Source organism: Doryrhamphus excisus, linkage group LG13 (assembly GCF_037039965.1).
Source record: "Doryrhamphus excisus strain RoL-2023G ecotype Guam linkage group LG13, RoL_Dexc_Guam_v1.1, whole genome shotgun sequence".
NCBI classification, from domain to species: domain Eukaryota; kingdom Metazoa; phylum Chordata; class Actinopteri; order Syngnathiformes; family Syngnathidae; genus Doryrhamphus; species Doryrhamphus excisus.
The window spans coordinates 2,287,225-2,302,325 of record NC_136369.1 but is presented as its reverse complement, the minus strand read 5'-3'; the positions used below and the strand labels follow the sequence as shown (position 1 = coordinate 2,302,325).

The window sequence follows — 15,101 nt, the reverse complement described above, 5'->3', positions numbered from 1 at the left end:
TCGTCCGTATGTCCGTCAGCTCCCGGCCTGCTTTAGGACTACACATCAGCGCAGGACAACACGGAAAAGGGATCTAACCTGCTTGTAGATATTCCTTTTTTTCATTTTTCAATAACGTCTATTGTCGCTGATGTCCACATGTGCTGCCCTTGTGTATATCCAGAAACTGAATTTTTTTTGTTACCAATCATTTTCATTATTATTATATTTGGGCTTAGCGAGAACGCTTGTCTACGACCGAAAAAGCCCCACATCGTAAATCATTGTTTGATTTGTCGTATCTGTATTAATGAGATGAAACCCCTCTTGTAGAATATTTTGTATTGCTCGCATTGTAAGACAGTGAGAGGACGGAGGTGCAATATGAAGAGAATTCAGCTACTGAATGGAACCTCAGCAACTGCCCATAGGGTGTCATATAATATAGATACATATAAATATATTTAAAGTAACATCAGTAACTTAATGTGAATGTACATAGTATTTAAAGAGGTCCAAAAAAATGTGTTTGCCAAATAACAGAAACCTTTAAACTTTTAATGTCCAGAACATGATTTTTTTTTTTATCACAGTTTATTTGTTTCTTTTTCGTTTTTCGACAATTCAAACACTTTTCATTGACGTGAAATCCGAGAGTGACGTAAGTGACTCTTTTGAGTACATTCAAGGTTATACAGATCAAGGGTGCATGAGTTGCATGACTTCCAGGACTAACTGAATTAGGCTTTAAAAAACTCAAGATGTGAAGATGTTTCATTTTTTTTTCATTACAAATTATTATACATTTACATATTTACACATTTTCTGGCAAATCCTGCAGGAGGGGACTCAGTTCATATATTCATTCATTCATTTTCTACCGTTTTTCCTCACGAGGGTTGCGGGGGTGCTGGAGCCTATCCCAGCTGTCTTCGGGCGAGAGGCGGGGTACACCCCGGACTGGTCGCCAGCCAATCACATATAGACACATATAGACAAACAACCATTCACACTCACATTCATACCTATGGACAATTTGGAGTCGCTAATTAACCTAGCATGTTTTTGGAATGTGGGAGGAAACCGGAGTACCCGGAGAAAACCCACGCATGCACGGGGAGAACATGCAAACTCTACACAGAGATTGCAGAGGGTGGAATTGAACTCGGGTTTCCTTGCTGTGAGGTCTGCACGCTAACCACTAGACTGCCGTGCAGCCCGGATTTATTTTTCAGGGAAAAATATTCCAAGAATTCTTTGTTGATAACACTATTCATTCATTTTCTCCTGCTTTTTCCTCACGAGGGTCGCGGGGGTGCTGGAGCCTATCCCAGCTGTCTTCGGGCGAGAGGCAGGGTACACCCCAGACTGGTCGCCAGCCAATCACAGGGCACATATAGACAAACAACCATTCACACTCACATTCATACCTATGGACAATTTGGAGTCGCTAATTAACCTAGCATGTTTTTGGAATGTGGGAGGAAACCGGAGTACCCGGAGAAAACCCACGCATGCACGGGGAGAACATGCAAACTCCACACAGAGATGGCCGAGGGTGGAATTGAATCCTGGTCTCCTAGCTGTGAGGTCGGCGCGCTAACCACTTGTCCGCCGTGCCGCCCTCAGTTCATATAGTTCAAACCAAATTTAGGTTCAATTGAGACCTTTTGTCGTCGTCACTATTTAGGTATGTTTGTTTCCTGCAGGGCGGCCCGGTGGTCTAGTGGTTAGCGCGCAGACCTCACAGCTAGGAGACCACATTTCAAAAACATGCTACGTTAATTGGTGACTCCAAATTTTTGGTATGAATGTGAGTGTGAATGGTTGTTTGTCTATATGTGCCCTGTGATTGGTTTGCGACCAGTCCAGGGTGTACCCCGCCTCTCGCCCGAAGACAGCTGGGATAGGCTCCAGCAGCCCCGCGACCCTCATGAGGAAAAGTAGTCGAAAATAAATGAATGAATGAATGTTTCCTGCAGCTGCAGATACTTTTTCATGGTGGCATCGAACAATTAGTCAGTATTAAGCTAAGGTAAGACCAACATCAGAGGTTCACTTTACTCAAGATATAAATGGGTCAACCTTATTGCCTTGTTCCGTGCAGCATTCCCTCGGCTAATTAGCAGCCTTGGGTTTTACTGAGTGGAAAAAGTGCCATGTGGCCACGTTTAAGTCCATTTTGTCTCATAAAACACCTGATCCAAACCCGCAGTGAGTTATAGTTACATTATAGGATTTAAAGCTATCAACAGATGGTTATAGTCGATGATTATATTATTTAAAAACGATCTGAGGCATACAATGCAAATAAGCTGCCCTGCATTTCTTGTGTAACATTTGTTTGTATTAGCGACAAAATGATGTGGTGTTTGACTTTTTAACTACACTAAACCACTCTTCAATCGCTACCTCCTGAGACCATACAGCTAATCACCAGGAGAGCTTGACCTGGACTTTGAAAAAAAGCTTGCAGAGCAGACAAGGAAGTGCGCATCCACACCTTGTTCGGCTATTGAAAGGCCTTGCCATTATATATTTATTTTTCCATCAGAAACGGTCAAAACATATCACTGAACACAGCACCGACAACAACGACACGCCATTTGTTATCCAAAACCAATAAAAGCACAGACCAAAGTAACTCCTGCATTGCCATAAAGCGGCTTTGACCTGATGTGATGACAAACCAGATAGGATAAAAGTTAGAGCTTCACTCCGGTTAACCAAAGTGTCTGAAATACAAACAGTCAGAAAAACAAAAGCCAGCTGTGTTTTAAGCGTGCACGAACCCATTCAAGAGCAATCAAAATGCAAGTTGTGCACATTCGAAATAGAGAAGCCTCTCTTTTGGAAAAAGCCTACTGGTTGTGTATTCTCGCAGTTACAAAGCCTTGCAGAGATAAAAAAAAAAAAAAAAATGAATGCATGATGTTTTTTTCCCGTGTGAGTGCAGGAGTGTGTTTTTTTTTTTTTTTTTGTAAAAATGCTTAGTTTTTTTTCCACGTCGCTGTACTTGAAATCCTCCGAGCTTTAATGAAACATCCCAGGCATACGACTGACAAGAGAGATTCACAATATGTAGCAACAGCTTTCTGGGTTAAATGCTGTGTTTGTGAACAAATGTCTTCATCAAAAAAAAACAACATATAATGGCAACTCCTTTCAAAGCTTTTGTTAGTTGCGCACCCTTGTCTGCATGCATGGAAGCCTTCAAAGAAACCAAACCCAACACAACCACGTTAACGTATACATGACCAAAATACAACCAAAAGCTATTTCACTTCAATTCTACTAATGTTTTAGAAGCATTAATACAGATTGGGGATTTGCTGTGGGATGTGAAGCTGGATTCACATTTAAAAAAAAAGTCATTTTTTGTGTCCATGCATTATGTCATGAGATTTGTACCGCGATGTCATACTTTTCTCTGCACTCTGCTTTTTTTGTGAAATAGCATCCAAGGCTCTCCACTTGACATCAGTCACTATTCAACTATGTACTTGACAAAAAAAAAAAAACATGTTCAGGAAAGATGCATTTTAGCAGGTTGCCATTTGTAGCATCCTATACCCCAAAACCGTATCTTTTACCAATGACGTTTCAAGGCTCATCCAAAGTGATGATGCATCCTTCCTGTGGCACGGTGTGCCTGTGGCTGATGAATAGCGAGACTCGCAAGCGGATACAGCACTTGTGTACCCAAAAAAAAAAAAAAAGCCATGGCTCAGGATGGTCCTCTTTTTACCTTTACATAAACTCAAAAACAAGGTTGTGTTTTTTTTTTTTCTTCTTGTGTAGGGACTCATTCTATACTGTATTGTGCAATACATTACGACGGAAAAAAAACATTTCTGGAGGGAAGGTTGACTGAAAATCTTTTATTTCTCTCTCTTCAAAAGTTCCTGTTGCCGTTTTTAGATGAAGTAAACTGTGCCAGAGGAATTAAATTCTGATTTGTATTTATTTCTTGCATGCTTTCCTCCCTGTTGCTAATACCGCTCTTTAACTGTTCGCTCTGTTGGATGTGTGAAGCTGTAAAACATTCTAATTCAGGTTATTGTCTGTGTTGAACAATGTAACTGTGTAATTAAAATATGAAATGAAATATGTTTGTGCTGCTTTGCTTTACAATTCGAAGAAAAACATTGAAATCGCTTGCAAAGTTTATTTGACAAACAAAAAATTAAGAGCTAAGTTAATTCATTAATTAAGTCATTCATCCATTTTCTATACCGCTTATACTCACGAGGGTCATGCACATGCTGGAGTCTACTCCAGCTGTCTTTGGGCAAGAGGCGGAGTACACCCTGCACTGGTCGCCAGCCAATCACAGGGCACATATAAACAAACAACCATTCACACCACACTCAGCTTAATCAATTATTGTCTGTAATTAAAGTATCTCATTAATATCTTTATTTATGTCACCTAAAAATTGCTGCAAAAAGCCTCACCTTGGGTCTTAAGGAAACACATTTACAACGAATTAAGTGAAATAGGCTGTTCTGTCATGGTTTCTTTGCAAAGACAAAATAGCTTTCTCTTTAGGAACATAGCAGGATTGTTGAGCTGCATGAGCACATATTTTTGCAGTCCAATAACCATCATCCCAATACATAGAAATGAACTTAATAAAAAGGCAACTTGTATATAGAAACATAGTCAAGTGACAGATTAAAGATTAAACATTAGAATTAATTAATTGCAATGAATGCTTTAATTTGACAGCCCTACTAAAAATGGTTTGCACAAATAGGCTGTTCAGAGGAAATTAATATTGACATGTTGTCAAGTTTCACTATGATTTCTTGTAGTGCTACAACAGGATATAAGAACATTGTAGCAAGTTGGTTCAATAATGTATTTAATTAACAAAAGACAAGCTGGTACAAAAGACAAACTACAGTAAGTATCAAAATAACATAAAAGGCTAGGAAGTACAGCAAAAGTAAACATATCACCATGAGAACAAAAAACGGAATGCATCAAAACACACAGGTAACCATCATCCAAGAAAAATCAAATGAACCGTGAACTCGAAGAAGCTCTAGCTGAACTACTGTAAATATAACAAGGGTTGCCACAAGATCTTGTGAGATTAAAACATGACAATAAAAAAAGCCAAGAGTCAATGAAGCACCATGACAAACTAAAAACAGAAAATAAAAATACCTATAAGTCAGATAATAGCTACTTGGCAACCAGAAAGGTAAGCAAAAAGAATAAAAATAGTAAATAGCAGCTAGCAAAGTAGTTAATTATGGTGAAAGTTGCTCAACCAAGCCAGGCTTTGTGGTCAAGATGCAATTCAACAAAACCTAAATTCGCCAAACAGAATTCTACGGCACTTTGATGACGGTTATCAACTTACGTTGTCAAGTCCGGTTCTCGGTTTTGTGCTAAATAAACACATATGATTGAGGAATGCTCTTTTTTTCGATTTTTTTTTGTCCTAGTTTGAGGCCCCCACCTTGATATGAAAGTTTAATGTTAGTGCGGCCCGCGCAAGTTTGATATGGATGCTGTATGGTATCATGTACCCAGAAAAAATTATTACGTTTGATTAATGTTCATGTTAAAGGTTAAATAACTGTTAATAGTTATCCTCCCTATCCGTGTGGAAGTGGTAAGTTTTTGGCTATTTAAGTTTAAAGGAAATAACTTAAAGGCTACCGTTTAGGTCGCTAGCTCTGTAGTTTGCGAGTTAGCATGTGTCTCAAGACCCTGCAGTTGCGCAATATGTTGTAAATAAAAAGAGTATAAATGTGACTATAGTCGTGTTTTGTCATGTCTACAGGGCTCTAATAATGCTTTGTTCATTTTAATCTGAAAAAAATAATTAGTCTACCCATCAACTATATGTGGTTTCTTAAGTTTTTATTATTATTATTATATTTATTTATTACTGATTGATTGATTTTCTTTATTCTTGATTTGTTTATTTATTTTTCATTTTATTTTGTGCAGAAAAATAAAAATTAAGATATTTGAGAACAGTGGAATATTTTATCAGAGCTTTTCTTGTAGAAAATCGGAACCAAAGCACTGAAAAAGTTTGTATATTTTTCTGTTTTTAATAAATGCGTTTTTTGGGGGGGGAAACCTGATGCGGCCCAGCCTTGCCCAGACCCTAGCTCCAGTGGCTCCCAGGTAAATTGAGTTTGAGACCCCTGATCGATGGTGTTCGGGTGAATTATGACCTATATATATTAATGTCAAGAAAAGGTAGAAAAGGTTATTGTTTTCAGCAACAGAACTTTAGTATAAAGTGAAATGAAAAAGCAGAACAGGTCCAGATCTTGGTTCACTGTACTTCTTGCCATTCTTTCCATGATCCAAATTGTAAATGTGAAATCAGCCAATCAAATGAGTGAATTCCCCTCACATGTCTGGACCTTGTTTTTCTGCTGGTATACTGGAAAAGCGGTCAAAATGAGAATCCCCTGAAGCTTCCATGATGAGAAGAGGAGCTGGTTGTCATTGTGTTGGCTAATTGTACACTTATGATTTCAGTTGTGGCTCAAAATATTACTTTATAGTCATATTATTATAACCGGGTCGCAACTGACCCTAACAATACAGTGGTCATAATTTCAACCAGACCATTTTAAAATGTAGTAAAAAATATTTTTTTGGTTTTATTTTGTTGAAATAGAGTTTCCTGACAAAGTCAAAAAGTCAGAGTTATGTGATTCTTTAAGCATTAAAATGCAAAACGGGTTGGTGCCGACACTAACACAAGAGTCGGGTTAAATTACAATTTTTTTTTACCTTTCTGACCAATAGATGTAGTTAGAATGTAGTATTCTCGTCTTAAATGATACCAAAGTTTCAGATAATGAGGTTTGAGCATTTTGAGATGAGCCCTGAAAGAAGTTTGAGATGGCTGAAAACGCTTGGTTTCAAAAGGGGTTGTAAAATTGCCCCTTTGTGATGTCACAAAGGGGCGGATTTCCTTATATGGGCATGTCTGTAAGCAGAGAAGCGCTCTGCCGTTCCCCAAGCTCTGCTCCGCTGTTTACTTTGCTAGCAAAGCCACATTTGTTTACAATTCCGAACGACGCTACATCTGACAATACAATATTGTTATAATATTTATTGTTCAGAAAAGTGGGAAAACAATTATTCCCAGTCTCCACATTCTGTAGTTTAAGAGACACTTTGCATCCGGTAGTTACATTTATAAAACCATAAATATTTAGAATGTACTTGTCTGTCTTGTAAACTAAAACGGAGAAACAAGGTTACACAAGGACAAGAAATCCTCCCACAATGTCACCAGTCTATTAATGTATTGGTCAATGTGCTGCTATGACAGAGGGCGCCTTGAGGTGTTTTTGCATCATTTTAATCCTTAAATCCCTATTTATTTTTAATCCTGGACAAGAAAAAAAAAATCTTCCACCTCACCTACCATCAATTGCCTTGTGATACAGCACTGGCTGTACTAAATAACTTTCAATGGTTAAAAACTGATGTAATATTATACAGAAAGCGGCAACAAATGGCGCTGCATAATCTTGTATTTCAATTTTAAGCAATGGGGTCCTGGATATCCATGAAATGAAAAACAAATATAGTGTTAAAGCTGTAATGTAACAAGATTTATCTTGTAATATTCATTAAGTTTAGTGTGACACCTTTTTTAAACATTCAGTATGTCAACTTTATCTCTTTTCAATTGCGTTTCATGGTTAATTTTAAAACTAGGGTTGTCAAACAGAAACCAGTAGCAATAGAATAGATCAACATAAGGTCAAATAATATTTGTATTATATTTTAGTATTTTTATAACTGTTCAATTCAGACATTATTCATTTATTTGATGGAAAACTATAACAAAACAAAGCTAGAGCGGAGCTCTGCTTTGTAAACAAAGTATAATTTAGATATTAAGTTAGCTTACTAGCTTGAGATATGAAACCGCCACGACGACCCGGCCTGTCAATCAACACAACGCGTCACGTGTCGCGCTTCCAGGTGACGCTCATTAAGCCTAACGTGACCTCACGCGCGTCACATCTTCTACTTCCGGGGTGACAAATTTGCTTGGCGTGCTAGCAGGGCTGCGGCGAGGCTTCTCAGCAGATGCCATGTTTAAGCAGTGAGCATGGCGGACAGTCATATGGAATACGCCTTTATGCAGGGCCAGTCCATTGGAGAGCATCTCGCCGAGGACCCGGTAAGTGAGAACATCGTCTTAACAGGGGAAAAACACGCTGTTGTAGCGGCTGGAAGGGACGTACATCGGCCGTTGAGGAGGAACGGCGCCACGGAGCCACAAACCAGCATGCACCGCTATGCCGAATACATACCGGCTTTACACCGTGTTGCTAACATTAACGTAACATTTCCGTTCTCTGGTTATTCATATATGATATTAGAATGGCGTTTTGATATTACGACATGATTAGAAAGGTTGCGTTTTGTTCAGTTTTCATCACAGCTGTATACTGGCTGGGTGAAATGAAAGGCTGTGAAATGGGCTGGGCCATCTGCTTGAAGTCGTCATTATTTCAGTCTTTCATCCTGTTTACTTGGAGGATGCCTTCACATGACAAAAAATTACATGTATACCTGTAAATTTGTCATGTTTTGAAAGGTGTAATATACCCCTGCTGGGCATTCTGGTGTGTATAAATGTATCTTCATCGCACACCTTCACATGTACACACTACCTGCATATGACTAGGCTTCATTGACTTCAATATACTGTTAAGTATATTGTTTTAAAATGTAAAATACACCCTGTATCAAAAGCAAGTGAACCACTACTTTCTTCACTGTATTTTACAGGATGTCCTTAACATTCAGTTAAAATATGAACAAATAAAATGTTCATAATTTCCAAAGTTTGTGGCGCAAACGTTAATGCGCTGTGCAAGGGTCACTATTTCTTGTGAACTCGATACAATAGCTCAATTTCCTTTGTCAACCTTTAGAAGTCTGATATTTTTCTGTAATCCTGCCACCAACGGAGGTCCCAATCCACATTTTTTGGCTTCCGTTCCAATAAAAAGTCTTGCCAATTAATTAATTAATTCCAATTAATAATTCCAAAAGCTTTTATTACAAATTTGCGGAATTAAATATGTTATGAAAATAGTTTTTCAAAGCATTTTAAATACTGCAACCAAAGTATTTCTGAACTTACTTTTATTCCAGAGCATGACCAACAATATTGTTTGGCTTTAGACAAACAACCATTCACACTCTCATCCATACCTATGGACAATTTGGAGTTGCCAATTAACCTAACATGCATGTTTTTGGAATGTGGCAGGAAACCGGAGTACCCGGAGAAAACCCACACGCGTGGAGAACATGCAAATTCCACACAGAGCTGCCCGAGCAGGGAATCGAACCCAGGTCTCCTAGCTGTCAGCAAAATGATAAAACCTTGCAAAATACATTTAGGATTGGACTCATTTGACATGGTTATAGATCAAGTTGTGGTGCAATTTAGAGTATAGTTGTATAAACGACCACCGGTTAGATCAGCAATTACCTTGCGAACTCCACTGCACAATGACACAGCAATATGGACCAAAACTCCCGATATTTAGTATCGATATACAATATAGCCCCATATTTTTTAGACAAAAGTCAAAGCCAAATATGCATGCATAAGTTTTATTAAAATATAATCAATCAGATAGAACAGTAGCTGCTGAAATAAAAGTGCATTAACTTTAAATAAATATAAAAAAAAGTTAAATATACTATGCAATCATATCGCTCTCACAGTAGTCTCTCTGCAGCCGGGTTAGCGCAGTTAGCGCTTCCATTTCACGTTCCCTACGATGACAGATGGTAAACATGGTTGATACCGCCTTTATCCAGCAACCTTTATACCGTCTTGTTTGCTGTTCTCTCCCAATATGCAGCCTCTCCATATTTCCCCGAGGAGCTACGATTGCTCCTCGTGGTCAAAGCTAACAGCTGAGCCCACGCGTAATCAATGGAGCAAACATCAAACTACAAACGTAACAAGATGAACATCCATAGCGGCACACTTGCTTAAGGGGTCACTATGGCAAAAAAAAAAAAGTAATAAATGAAGCACAATTAAACACTAAAAAAGCCGCAGAAGACAGCGCTACCTTAACTAGCTTGTGCTTGGGCGGCACCATCTTGAAACATGAGACCTCCACACGAAATCCACCATATCAATATGAACCATATGCTTGTTTTTTTTTTTTTTTTAATATCATGCTTGACAAAAATATTGATATATCACGCAGCCCTGGGCTGCAATAATTGTTCGGATAATTCAAATTCTTTTTTTTTTTTTCACGTTTCGAATAATTTCTGATGTCACCAATGTGCCTACATCCCCCACGCGGAGGACAAAAAATTAAGTGGGTGTTTGAAAAAGTGGCAAGACAAGGAAATGTAAAAAAACTGACTGTAAATGTGGCTAACCAACAATTGGAACAGCGTGATGTATCAGTTTTAATGTTGCGCTTCGCTGTCGCCGGCGCCGCTGTGCGCCAACAATGAAATCCCAGCAGTTTCTGGTGTGGCTGCTGGATAAAACTATGTAGTAGGATGCACCCACTTTTCACAATTTCCACTCGCCGTGTTTGAAGCCGCTATGTTGTGTGGAAAAGCTACTTGTTTGCGCCGTTCGTGGCATGAACGCCATAGTGATCTATTTTTCTCATTGATTTTATTTATTGCGTGACTGAGTGACTAGTGGTGTCGGTTGTTGCCTTCATTTCGGCTTTTTACATTTTTTTTAATAATGGTCTTTGTTGCGTCTTGAATGGTTGCTTGTCCCTGAACTGAACTAATGATCTGTTATCAACCTCCATGAAAGTACTTTTTCCTTTTTCACATGCACATGAAAATATATTGAAGCTGGCATAATTTAGTTCATTTAAATTTGTGATTATTATCCTAATTTTATTATTTGTTTTGGACACCTTTTAATCTCCTGAGGTCTTGTGACACCCGTACTATTGGACTACAAACTGTCCTTTTTGACTGGTGGTGTATATCGTGCCCAACCTGGACAATGTTGTACAAGCAATGTCATTGCCCCTCCCGCCAGTTGCTTACAGTGGTATTAAAATGTTTGGGCACCCCTGATAATTTTCAATAATTTCTTTTATAAATCGCCGGTTGTTGGGAAGCCCCCGTCACAACTTCAACTTTGTCAGTGATTCTTGAGCACTGTTGGCAAGAATGACTGGAATCCAGTCCTGGAAACCTTTAAACTTGAACAGGATGGCCCCACATCATGATGGAACCACCACCAAATGTTACTGTGGGTAGGGTAGCAAGTGTTTGTCTTGGAATGCATACAAATAACTCTGTTAATTTCAGCAGTACTTAGCGACTTATTCTAAAATAAAGCTGGCTTGTCTAAAATTGTCCAAGCATCACACGTTTGCCAAGTGGACTGAATAGTTGAACGATGCACAGTGACACCATCTGCACCAAGATCATGTTGTAGGTCTTTGGAGGAGGGTTGAGTTTGACCAACCTTCGCCTCTGCTTATGAGATTTTTCTTGGCACGCCACTCCGGCCCTTAACTAGAACTTTGCCTGTGGTCTTCCATTTCCTCACTATGTTCCTCAGAGTGGAAACTGACAGTTGAAATCGCCAAGCTAGCTTTTTGTATCCTTCGCCTAAATGATGTTGAACAATCTTTGCTCTCAGGCCATTTAACAGTTGTTTTGAGGCTACCATGTTGCTACTCTTCAGACGGGATGGAACTTGCAATTGGCCACTTTAAATTCTCATGATTGGCTTCACTTGTGTATGCAAGTGAGGTATATAGGGTCAGTGAGCTTACCAAACCAATTTTGTGTTAAAGGTATTCAAATCAGTAAAACAAAGGTGCTTCAAAATCTTCATGATTGCGCTGATATAAAGGGGAAGGGGTCATCTTACATTCAGATCAATTTGTGATACACCCTGACAGTGCCACGTAAAACTCTTCAAAATTGACAGCCCTTGCTTTGAATTTGAACACAGGGTGTATCGGGTGGTTGTGTGAATTCCCGGTAACCTATTTTCCGACTGTGTCATTGTTCTTGAACTGTACTGTTCCACTGTTGTGTTCATAGAAGTTTGTGTATAACAGGAGCTGGCAGCCATCAAAGCCAGAGTTCAAGAGTTGGAGATGGAAGAAGAAACTGAGAGACTGAAAGAAGAGGAGGAAGAGGACGACCGCTGTGATGCTGAAGAGATGCAGCTCCTGACCAGCAGCCCCCGGCCTGGTGAGATTAGGATTTGACGTACGGTAGCGGTAAATACACTGTGCAAGGTTGAATGTGTTCTTTTGGGGCAGGTGTTTGGCACTGCAGCGTGGAGCCAGGTGAACTTTCCATGTCACCATGTGGCTCACACCTGGGACTCGTGTGCCTCATCACTGCCCAATGAGACGACTCGGAAGGCTCCCTTTTTGTTGGCTGATGCTATTTTCTGCTTCTCTGCCTCCACCTTACTCACTCAACCTTCTGTCTTCCCTTGACTTCTCATAATAGAGAGACCCATTGTGATCTTTTCCCTTCAATGTTTGAAATACAGATGTTGGTTCAAGTCATGGTTCGTTTGACCTGGACTGACCCCTGTGTCAACCATTTTTGTTTCTGTCGCAGGGCCGTTCTACAACATGACACCCGAGGAGAGGATAGATGCAGACAACAGATCTGTCTATGTAGGAAATGTAAGATGTAATATTTATATTTAACATTTACATTCACACTAAGGACATTGTACAGTATCACTATGTACAGGGACTTTGATTCACATGCAAAAGTTTTGGCTCTCTCAAGACCGCCTTGATATACTAATACTTTATATTTTACATGAACCACATTTTGTAAATCTTATACAAAAGTGGTGACTGAAAAATAACCACACCCAACATGATTTCACTTTTACATGAGTTGACTAAAATACTAAATTGTGCCACTTAGTGCTTTGGTATTCGCTAAACAGCCAGATGTTTTTAATAGGGGGAAAAAAAAATCTTTAAAGTTTTTTTTTTTTAACCTTTTCATCGTGATACTGTCACATGCCAGGTGGACTATGGAGCCACTGCAGATGAGCTGGAGATCCATTTTCATGGCTGTGGCCCCGTCAACCGTGTCACCATCCTCTGCGACAGGTTTTCCGGTCACCCTAAAGGGTCAGTTTAACGTTTAACATTGTCTGGACTTATTGGGTCTGATATGCAATATTCCTGGCTCATTTCGGTCTCCTTTTTTTTGCAGCTTTGCTTACATTGAGTTCTCACATCGTGACTCCGTGCAGAGTGCCATTGCGCTGCATGAGACCTGGTTTAGAGGAAGAGTCCTCAAGGTCAGAAACGCCTTCACTATTCTTTTCAAAGGAAAAATGTCCGACACAGTCACACGTTTTGTTGTGTTAATACACTGCAAGTCCACTTTCACAGCGGCTGACTATGTAGTTCTTGGAGTAGTGTTTCTTACTTGCTTTATGAAATGCAAGTACTTGTTGTTATTGGAAACACGCATGTCTTCACTGAAAGTAAATGTAACAAGTGTTCATTTTTCCGTTACATTCATAATTTAGAAGCATTTCAAATAGTTTTTGGTATATAAAACTATAAAAAGGTGTACATTATGATTTACATTTTCTAATGGGAGTGGAAATTTGGTTGGCAAATGTTTTGTTACCTTCTGAAACAATGTCGCTAAGCAAGGTTCCACTGTAATTAGATAATATAATTAAGTAACATAGATTCACCAATATAAAATAAAATCTACATCAAATTATGTGTAAAATGAGGCACCATTGTTTTTCAGACTGGTTTCTGCCATTTACATCTGCACTGGTGCCATTATTATTATTATTATTATTTGAATTTCCGCCGTGGATAATGAGGTGCCACAACAATGATCAATGCTAATGTCCTTTTTTTTCCAAAAATTATTTGAGCGTTTGTGGATATAATGAAGACAAACGTCCATTTTGTACATGTTAAGCCTGTTGTATGTTTTTATTTAATGAGCTGCAGAATGTTAAATTAATTTGTCACAATTTCATATGGTACGGCATAAACATTAGCGCTGAGGCGAGTGCTAACAGGATGAGGTGGGGCCGTAAATATTTAAGTTGATTTGCATTTTCCCTGGCAATGGCAGACACTTTTTTTTTTTTTTTTACAAGCCTCTGGACCACTAAGCTTTTGTGGTAAAATTGATCTGTCTCAGAATACACTTGACAATGCAGATTATATTTCTATAGATGTGATGCTGCAAGTTTTGTCACTTTGGTATGGACTGTACTGTGCAAATGTCTTCAATTTTCGAGTGACACTAACTACCCGTCCTATTACTAATTGTTTCGCTTTGTCATGGTATCCCAACGACTACTAGGACTTCTGCACGATTGTATTTACAGTACGGTATGGAAGAGCGTGGTTATGACTGATACATGTTCCCCCTGTATCTGATTTTTTACAAATGATTTGTACATTTCAGGTGTTGCCCAAAAGGACCAACATGCCGGGCATTAGCACCACAGACCGGGGAGGGCACAGAGGTGGCCACTCAAGAGGCAGAGGCCGGGGCTTCCAACCCCCCAGAGGGCAGCACGGCTCCCGAGGCAGGTTCCGCTACCAATCCTCGAGACCACAACACCAAAACCCCCACCCTTACTACGGAGGCCCTCCAGTGGGCAAGAGACAGTGGGGCCACATGGATTACCATGAACAGTCCAAACGCTACCCTTGTCTTCTCCTCATCACCCCACCTTCAGAGGAGCTGGGGGCAGGAACAAGTGGACAGCACTACGCCCAGCAGCGCTAACGAGCCCCTCCCCCTGCTGCTTGTTTACCCAGTGGGTGAATGAACTGATTTTAAAGAGCAAATGTTTCCGAGCATTACTCGTGTGATTGGTTTGTCTGCATCAGTCCTCCAGATAGATGATTTTAAGCTTGTTGTGTAAATGCATGACAGGGAAACATTCTTGTAGTTATGCAGCTGTAGCCTGTATCATTTTAACAAACTGATGAAAATGTTTTTTCCGCTTGCTATGTATAAATCCTCTCCCTGTTTAACTTATACATCATTTGCTTTATGTGAACAAATAAAAATATTGATCCGATGCTTCATTTGTACTCAAATTTTGCATGTAC

General features: G+C 39.4%; 1 protein-coding gene across 1 annotated transcript; it reads left to right on the top strand.

The window, feature by feature from the left end:
• The first annotated feature begins 7,996 nt into the window (after window positions 1-7,996).
• pabpn1l (PABPN1 like, cytoplasmic) lies at window positions 7,997-15,070 on the top strand. Its single transcript, XM_058088352.2, has 6 exons — window positions 7,997-8,164; window positions 12,078-12,213; window positions 12,595-12,662; window positions 13,021-13,127; window positions 13,213-13,300; window positions 14,446-15,070. Exons 1-6 carry the CDS (start codon window positions 8,093-8,095, stop codon window positions 14,770-14,772), a joined length of 798 nt encoding a protein of 265 aa, XP_057944335.2. The 5' UTR covers window positions 7,997-8,092; the 3' UTR covers window positions 14,773-15,070.
• The last annotated feature ends 31 nt before the right edge of the window (window positions 15,071-15,101 follow it).

What these genes read in the sequence shown, in the direction of transcription:
- pabpn1l (XM_058088352.2), top strand. Translation starts at nt 8,093, where the DNA reads ATGGCGGACAGTCATATGGAATACGCCTTTATGCAGGGCCAGTCCATT. An exon ending in GACCAGCAGCCCCCGGCCTG is followed by an intron (nt 12,214 to 12,594) that starts GTGAGATTAGGA and finishes TTTCTGTCGCAG; the next exon opens with GGCCGTTCTACAACATGACA. An exon ending in TTAGAGGAAGAGTCCTCAAG is followed by an intron (nt 13,301 to 14,445) that starts GTCAGAAACGCC and finishes TGTACATTTCAG; the next exon opens with GTGTTGCCCAAAAGGACCAA.